We start from the raw sequence: 9,106 nt of genomic DNA on the forward strand, positions 1-9,106 counted from the left end.
GCGACGGGGGAGTTGGGAGAAGGCAGCCCACTGGGGACACACAGGTGGCTGAGCTGTCCTGAGCGGTTGGCCCTGGGGCAGAGAGGTTGCTCAGAGGTGCCTTTGGCACCCTGGGACGCCCTGTCCCAGCCCAGTTCCAAGCAAGAAATGCTTCTCAGAGCTCTTGGATTGCTCTTCATTATTCCTTAAACACAAGGGAGTTGGGATGCACCAGGGGGTGTGCCTTCTGCCCAGATGGATGGCTGCTGGGCAGACTTAGGAGGCCACAAGCTGCTGTGGGACCTGCTCTTGCCTTTCACCCGCCCCTATTAGCTCTCTTCAAATGTCAGTCTTCATTTCATGGTTCTTGGGTTTATGGCTGCAGATATCTAACATCATTTCTGTGCTCTGGCAATCAGACTCCTTCTCTGGAAAGCACCTGGGTTGTAGCCTGAAGGTTACTCACTTCATAGAGCAAACACATGCCAACAGCCCCCACTCAGAGCTCTGGAATCAGGCTGGCACCTTCCTGGAAACCTCTCTCAAGCCCAGCAGCCAGCCCTGGCTTTGGTGCAGTCAGTGGGTGCTGTTCAAACGTGGGGGGCTGCAACACCATCCCCTCTGGCCTCCAGCTCTGTGGTGATACTTAGGTAGGGAAGGGTGGCCTGGCAAAGCTCTTTGTGAGTGGGATTAAGTTGCATCAGAGGGAAGAGATTGCTATTGCTCCTAGATTTGTGATGCCAAGCCTAGACAGCTGGGATTTATGCTGTACGAGCAGCTTTGACAAGTTATGTAGCAGGAAACATCATTTCACACAAACTGCTTGTTGCAAAAAAACTAGAGTATGTGGAATTGGGGGGAAAAAAAAAAAAAAAGACTGTTTCCTTGTGTTTCCTCTGTAGTACTGGTGTAGCTGGGTATGTGTCCTGACCTTTTGAGTCCTTCTTAGGGAACAGAACAGCTCAGCAGCAGACAAAGTCCTGGCCGAAGTTGCTAAAACCATGGGAGAGTACCCTGTGGTTTTCAAAGGGGCTCAAATCCTTACAGGAGAGGAGGAGGGGGCTTATGGCTGGATCACCATCAACTACCTGCTGGACTCCTTCACTAAGGTGGGAAAAGGGTGAAGCACCCAATCCTTCCTTGCTGACAGTTTTTCTGAGTTTTCTTAAGCGTGCTTAACACAGAAGGAAAGGTCAGGGCTGGCAGCCTTCGGGAATGATCTAGGGGAAGCAGCCAGGTGTCCTCTGGCTTGCCTAGGATGGGGGTGAAAGAGGAGGGAGAAATCAGGAATGGGGGTGTCTCTGTCAAGGCTAAGGGCACAACTCTGCACCATGTGGACACAGGGTCTCTTGAGGGCAGCGAGGTCAGACGTGCAGCCCAGTGGGGACCCTTTGCTCCTGCTGGGCTTTGTCCTGCTGCCCTGGGAAGGTCCAACTCCGAGCGGTGCTGGGGGACTCCAGGTTTGGTTCAATGTGCCCGTCTGAACCAAACCTCTTTCCTGCCACACTCAGTCCCTCGCTGCCACAGCTCAGAGCAGGACTGGCACCACTGGGCTCCTGTGCAGGCTGCTGGGGGGTTTCTTCCCTTCCCCTCACACCAGTGCCTCCACAGCCTGGTATTCAGGAAAGGCAGCTGCCCCAAGCCAGGTCCCCACCAGTCTTCTGGTCAGGGGACCAGTGACTCAGAGCCACGTGAGCCCACAGCCTGTTGGCACCTCTTGACCATCAGGTTCAATCCCCATTTTTTCTGGCTGTGATAAATGGCCAGGCTGGTTGGGCAGGGAAGGCTGAAGGTTGGGCCTTCAGGCCTCACCTACAGAAATAATTGAATTGAATTAAATACCCATTAAATTTAGTAACAAAACCCTATTGACTTCAATGAGATGAGAATTTTGCTCAGGGCAAGTAAGCCCAGCCATGAGCTAGTCCTCTTCCTCTCCTGTCTCACCTTGGCAGTACTCCCCCAGAGCACACTCGTGGGTTCATCCAGAGGTGGCCAACATTTTGGGGGCACTGGATCTTGGAGGAGGATCCACTCAAATCAGCTTTAGGCCTGAAGGTTCAGCGATAAACTGGAATGAAACCTCCAAGCTCACACTGTACGGATATAACTACAACATCTACACCCACAGCTACCTCTGCTACGGGCAGAACGAGATGCTGAAGCGACTGGCAAAGGAATTAATTGCGGTGAGAGGGGAACTGGGGGGTAATTCGACTGTTCTCACGATACCAACCACAGACTTGTTAATGCAGAGAATAGGAACAGGCAGTGATATTCCAAAGAGGCATCAGGATGGACTGAGAGCTCCTTGGAGCACAGGTAGACAGATGTGGAAAGAAGCATGGAAAGTGGCAGAAGGGGCAGCCTGGGAGAGATCTTCTGGCTGTACACAGCTGCCTCACACAGTGGAGAAAAGGCAGGTCACAGCTCTTCTCAGAGGTGCAGTGATAGGGCAAGAGGCAACAGGCACAAGCTGGAACATGCGAGTTTCCAACCAGATGCAGAGAAAGAGTTTTTCCCAATAAGCATGGTCAAATACTGGAATAGGACCCAGAAATGCTGTGGAGTCACCGTCCTTGGAGATATTCACAACTTGACAGGACAAGGCTCTGAGCAACTCGATCTAGTTGTTCATGCTTTAAGGAGGGGCTTAGCACTGGGACCCTACAGCTCCCCCAGAACTCAACTTCTCTATGACTGCACAGACCTGAGAAAAGTGAACCAGAGATCTTTCTCAGGCCATTTTATTGGAAGACCAGTGGGGCAGAGAGTCTTCACGGAGCTCCACCTGGCCAGGAGAAGCAGCCTTGGTGAGCTGAGAAGGGTTTGCTCACGCTGCACAGCCAGGAAGGATGGTGTCCCTAGCTGGGGCTGGAGCTAGAGGCAGAGCTGGACCTGGGGTGGAGAGGGCTTTGCATGCCCCAAACCATGTGGCCAGGGATGAGATGTGCTGCGTCCCTGAAACTGGTCGGCTTCTGTGGGAAAAGGAATGAGACAAAGCGAAGCATTGAGCTCAGGCTGGGAGGGTCAAGCAGGAGGGTCTTTCCCTGCTGAGGAGGTGGGAGATGCCAGTGCCTGTGGCTTGGGGGGAGCACTGGGTGAATCCTGCTGCCTGGCAAGCCTGCCAAGAGGGTTTGGAGGAGGCTGCAGCCTGCAATTTTGCTATTCCCAGGAGTCATCCTTCAGCACACGAGTCGATCACCCTTGCTACCCAAAAGACTACACTGAAACCATCTCGCTGTCTTCTTTCCGCACCAGCCCCTGCACAAACCGGAGCGATCCACGCCTGACCCTCAGTGACAGGAATGTGACCCTGGAGGGCAGGGGCAATGCCAGCGGGTGCCTGGCTGCCATCAAGAAGCTGTTCAACTTCTCAGCATGTGGCCAGAGCCAGGACTGCACCTTTGATGGCATCTACCAGCCCCCGGTCAGAGGGCAGTTCATTGTAAGGCAAATCCGATCCTCCCACCTCCGTGGGTGCTGTGGTGTCCCTGCATGCCCCATGGCACTGTCACCTCCCCACAGAAGAGGCAAGAAGCTCCCAAAATGCCTCTGCCCCACGGCACACCAGGGATTGCTGCCGTCTGGTTTTCCAGCCAGGTCTCCAAATGGGACCATGTTAATAAAACGCGTGCTTAGTCAAACCCCAAGTTCTCAGTAAAAGAGACCAGCCTAGCCAGCAGCTGTAGGCAAGGCTCCACCTGCTCCCCATGTGCTGCTGTAGCCAGCAGACACCCACATCCCGGCCACCATCCCTGCTGGGACATGGACAACGATGCCCCGGGACTATACGAGGGTGGGATAACCCAGTGAAGAACAAACCCCACCTCCCGCTTCAGGGGAGATGGGGGCAGCTGCCTGGGGAGGGAGGATTCTGCACTGTAACTCAACAGCATTTCTGCCTCTTGCCTTTCAGGCCTTCTCTGCCTTTTACTATAACTTCCAGTTTCTCAACCTGACCGAGGGGCAGTCGCTGGCCACTGCCAGGGAGGCCATAGAGCATTTCTGCACACAGAGCTGGGAAGACGTACGTTCCCCACGATGGGAGGCTGTGGGGAATCTTCACAAGCAATGGGTTCCTGGGGTGGGGGGAGAGGAGTGGGCACCCTGCCAGGGCAAGGCTTCCTGGCTGCTGATCTGTGCCCTACACAGTGGAGCCATCCCTGAGCCCTGTGCAGGAGCCAGGACCATCCTGCACCCACCCTTGCTCATGCAACGTTGGGAAAGAGGCAGCCAGGGCAGGTGAAGGCAGCAAAATCTGCCCTCCAGCACAAGAGCTGGGGATGGGGGTGGGTCTGTAGCACTGGAGGGTGGGGAGAAGAGAGCCAGCTGCTGGCACCACTCTGGAGACAAGTCAAATAAGGCCAAGTTCTAGGACCACCATGGGGCAAAGAGCAGAAGCCCCTTGCATGAGGAGGCTGAGATGGGAGAATCTGGGGCGGAAGGAGCTCCCATATGCCTCTCTCTTTCCATGTGGAGTGTAAATCCTCCTCAAAGGAGTTGCCCCGTGTGGGCAAGACCAAAATATCTGCCTGGTCCAGAACTCTTTTTCTGGATGCTGGTGACTGCGGAGCCATTGCCCCTTGTGCAGCCGCCATCAGGGCAACGTCCCTGCATGGAAATTGCCTGCAAATAACTTCCCTTCCTCCCCAAACATATGCCCACCCCAGCTGCCTTCCAGCTACCCTGAAGAGAATCCTGAGCGACTGCCTAAATACTGTGCCAATGCCAACTACATCCTCACACTCCTCCTCGACGCCTACAAGTTCAACGAGACCAGCTGGAAAAACATCTTCTTCCAGGCGAAGGTAGGCAGCAAACCCAGCCTGCGGCAGGACTAGAGGCAGTGCTGGGGAAAAGAGACAGCTTCCCGCGTTGGGGCGCTGTGAGAGCCACCGTCCAGAAAGCCCTGCCCGCCCCACATCCCAGCATGGCACTGGGTGTGGGACCAGCTACTGCACCCAGTTTGAGCCGTGCAGGAGTAGGTGGCCCTGTGTCACTGGTGAGGCTTTCCTGCAGGACTAACTCATTGTCCCCTCTCTCCTCGGGCAGGCAGGGAGCACCGACGTCGGCTGGACCCTGGGGTACATGCTGAACCTCACCAACATGATCCCAGCGGAGGCTCCGGCCTGGGTGAAGGGGCACGTTCCTTCCCTGTGGGCTGCAGCCATCGCCTTCATCATCCTCACCCTTGCCTTGGCGCTTGCCGCCCTGCTCCTGCTCTTGTGGGTGTAGAAGCCCGGCTGCATTTCGGAGCATGGCAGGAGAATGTTGGGGCTGGGGAGTTGTTTGTACCACGCTGCCCTGCACTTCTGCCTGCAGGACTGGCAGCCTGAGGCTCGTTCAATGATGCTGAGCATGTTAACCTCTACAGCACTGAAGAACAAAGGTCTGGCCTCCCACGGGATTGCCCCCAGCATGCAGATAGGCACCGCATGAGGTCTGCAGAGGAGCACAGCTGGGATCAGCTGATGCACCAGAGGAACCCCACATGCCTATCTGCCTCCTTATACCCCTATGCCTGTTACAGGTACGGCTTTCATCCCACTAGCTGGCGTGTGGGGCAATCGAGTAGCTCTTTGAGGGCTAGACCGTTAGCGTGTGGCTGCAGGCACTTGGTGACAGGCCTCACTTGGTGACAGCATGCAAGGCTCTGCGGTACCCCAGCTGGCTCTCTGGAGGTTTGTGCTTACCTCATGATCTCAGAGACAGAAGGCAAGTTGAGCATCCAAAGCATGGTCCATGCCTCCCCAGAGAGTCCATCATCTCATCTCATCTCATCTCATCTCATCTCATCTCATCTCATCTCATCTCATCTCATCTCATCTCATCTCATCTCATCTCACTTTTCTTCTGGCATAAAGGGAGCAATGTTCCTGACTGTCTTCCTGGAGAGAACCCTGTCCCACTAGCAGAAGGCCTGGACACGGTGGGTGTCAGGCTGAGACTCCAGCCGGCTGCGAGTCCTGGCCTGGCCCTGCGCACGAGCCTGAGCTGAGTCCTGTTCACAACTGCGCCCTCGCCTTTGGTTCTGCTCATTTGCCATCTGTCCTGTGGATGATTCATCTTGTTATTTGGTCCCAGCAGCAAGAAGCTGACCTTTGGCGTCTCTGCAGAAAGATGGGTGCCTCACAGCTCCTGCCATCCGAATACACACTGTAAAAGGCAGTAAATGGGGAAATGCCTGTTACTTTGCTCCTGAACGATTACGATTTTATTGTTTCCATCTCCCAACTGTTATCAAATAAACATTGTAAAAGGCAGCGAGCAGGAAAATGCCTGTTATTTTGCTCCTGAACGATTATGACTATTGTTTCCATCTGCCAGGTGTCAGGATCCTGATTTAAGATCCTGCCAACTATGCCAATTTGTCGCTAATGGGTGATTTAGATCACTTAAAGAACCACTGTCAAAGGCATTAGCAAAAGTGTGTTTCGTATGACATGGTAAAAATGCAACTTAATTAAGTTCAGATGCAAGGTTCACTCTATTAATTACTGCATGGAAAAATCATAGAAAGGAAAATTGAGTTACACTGAAGTTAGAATGATTCACAGAAATACCAGAGGTGAAAAGGGCAAGGAAGGCCCTCCCGTTGCGTCACGGCATTCAGAATGGGTCCCCTTGTTTTCTCAACTCCTCCTCAGAGAGGAGTCCAGGTGCGGCTGGATCCAGGCTTAGTCCCAGACTTGGTCAACAGTTTGTGTCCAAAGGGTTACATATGCAAAGTTTATGTAACGTGTCATTCGCATCAACTCAGCCTGCAGTCAGAGTTCCCAAGGCAAATCGAAGTTACCATCCTCGGGGGTTATGTGTGAGGCTGGTCGCTTACGAAGGCCTGCCACGCGTGAAAGGTCTCTCTGCCTTGAGGAGCAGCCTTGAGGGGTGTCCCAGCTCCAGGGGAGATGACTGTCATGCAGCCAAGCTGCTTGGCAGGGAGAGCGCAAGGAAGGCCCAGTGGGGCTGCCATCTGTATGGGATAAAGCGGTTGGCTTGCAGTCATGCAATGGAGAGAGGTGAGCGTGAGGCTACTTGCACTCACAGCTTTCTTTGCTCCTTGTTAAATGAGTCGTGGAAAAGCCACCCACCATTCATGTGTCCATCGCACGGCCGGTGTTCCCAGCTCATATGCGCCGATGCTCGCCGTGTCACTGCTCCGTTGTCTGTTTTCAGAGAGCAGGTTGGAACTAGAGGAGTTCCTGGCCCAGACACAGCCCAGGCCTTCAGCTCCTCCGGAGTTGGGTCAGGGGGTCGAGCACACCCGTCACACCAGGTACAGGCTGGTGATGATGACAGGACTCAGGGGAAAGTCAACACCGCCCTGTGCTATGGGAGATGCCCCTGGAGCCCCTGCAGTGTCTGCCAGACCTCGGAGAGGATGCAGCAGGGCACGAGGACAGGCCTTCTCCTGCTGAGAGCTGGGGTGTCTCACCTCACCCGCCCACTGGCTGCCAATGGGACTCCCCAAAAAAGTAACAGGGGCCCTGGCAGCTGCCATGTCCCAGCAGCATTTCCCAATTGCCCTGTGTGCTGGGAAGGGAGGATGAGATGTCTGCCGGGCACAGACATGGGGTGCATGGACCAGAGAGGAACTTTGTGCAGGAGAGCAGAGGGCTGGGGCCATCCCCCACCTCACAGGCCTTCCCAGTTCTGGGCAGAGCCCAAGCCCCGTCTACCAGGTCAGCTTCCCCCTATAGCCCCAACACCGCTGAACCCCTGGCTGGCACTGGCCATGGGCGATGCAGACCCTTGCCCTGGGATGGGGCAGGACATGTCTGCCCCACATGAGGTACCTGCTGCAGGCTGCAACCAGCCCCACTGCTGCCAGGCACCCCTTCTCGCTTCCCTGACCCACCATCACCAGCCGCCCCATATCACTGTGGTCCCCACATCCCCAGTGCTGAGGCCCTGCCCACACGGCTATGGCCTCCCTCCCAGAGCATCTCCAACCAGCAGTGAGGGGAAAGGGGAAAAGCAGACAGCACATATCTACAGGGAGGATTTTGTTAAAGCCCGCACCGGTTCCAGCTCACCAGGCCAGGACAGAGGTGCCCCATATTACAAGTTCACAGCTCCTGGACACACTGGGGTGGCTCCCCAGTCTGCAGTTCCTCGCACAAGCATGGCAGCAGGATTAAGTGCCTCCAGCAGCCTCTGGATCCAGTGCTGCTAGAGACTCTCATAACCGAAGGAGTTTTTCTGGTAGCATATGACTACAAGCAGGCAGAAGATGAGGATGAGCATGATGGCCAGTAGAACTATGGCTGCTATCCAGTTGCTTCTCTGGAGCGCTATGGCTCTCGGGGGAGTCTCTGAGGAAATCATGTTGGTGAGATTGAGCATGTAGCCCAGAGTCCAGCCCACATCCACGTTAGCGACCTGTGCAGACAGGGAAGGGAGAGGGATGGGAAAGGCTGCAAGGTACCATGCAGGCTGGAGAGCTAGAGAAGACCTTTGCTATTGCACCCCCGTGTCCTGCTCCACAGCCACTGTATCTGTGGGCAGTGGGCTGCAGATAGCCCGTTAGTGAGATAGGCTGGGGGAGAGCAGTGAGACAGGCTGGGGGAGAGCAGTGAGACAGGCTGGGGGAGAGCAGTGAGACAGGCTGGGGGAGAGCAGTGAGACAGGCTGGGGGAGAGCAGTGAGACAGGCTGGGGGAGAGCACAAATGGCCAGGCCAGATGTCCCAGCAAGCGTCTGTGAGCATAACGCAAGAGTTGGTCTGGGCATGGGCAGTAGATGGTGCTGCCCCCACATCCCTTGACCCCCCACTCAGGCAGGGGCAGGGGCAAGGTGGGCACAAGGCATTTCACAGCACAAAGCATGGACACTGGGGGCTGCCGGGTACTTTCCTACCTGCCAGACGAAGTGGATGTTAAGCCATGTCATGTGGTTGAATTTGTAGCCTTGCAGGAGCAGGGTGAGGGCGTAGGTGCTGGCTGCGCAAGTGTCACAGTGGTGGGTCCTGTTCATGGTGAGGAACTCTTTCTGTACCTGCAGAGGTGGAAGAGCCAGGGGGCTGCCAGCACGGAGCAGTGCTTGGTGCACCCATGCTGTAGGGAACAGCCCCACGGTGTAGCTGGGAGCGAAGACCTAGGAGTGAACATAAGCCGGCCGTGTGCGCT

The 9,106-nt window shown here is 55.3% G+C and overlaps 1 protein-coding gene across 1 annotated transcript in view; it reads left to right on the forward strand.

Moving 5' to 3' along the window:
• Nucleotides 1-5,217, forward strand: part of LOC104514408 (ectonucleoside triphosphate diphosphohydrolase 8-like) — a 7,494-nt gene extending 2,277 nt beyond the window's left edge. Inside the window, exons 4-9 of the mRNA XM_010158074.1 lie at nucleotides 929-1,088; nucleotides 1,935-2,168; nucleotides 3,155-3,427; nucleotides 3,899-4,009; nucleotides 4,653-4,790; nucleotides 5,035-5,217. Coding sequence (XP_010156376.1) covers nucleotides 929-1,088; nucleotides 1,935-2,168; nucleotides 3,155-3,427; nucleotides 3,899-4,009; nucleotides 4,653-4,790; nucleotides 5,035-5,217 — 1,099 coding nt within the window. The remainder of the gene's footprint in view (nucleotides 1-928; nucleotides 1,089-1,934; nucleotides 2,169-3,154; nucleotides 3,428-3,898; nucleotides 4,010-4,652; nucleotides 4,791-5,034) is intronic.
• The last annotated feature ends 3,889 nt before the right edge of the window (nucleotides 5,218-9,106 follow it).

Source organism: Eurypyga helias, unplaced genomic scaffold, assembly GCF_000690775.1.
Source record: "Eurypyga helias isolate BGI_N326 unplaced genomic scaffold, ASM69077v1 scaffold30018, whole genome shotgun sequence".
NCBI lineage: Eukaryota > Metazoa > Chordata > Aves > Eurypygiformes > Eurypygidae > Eurypyga > Eurypyga helias.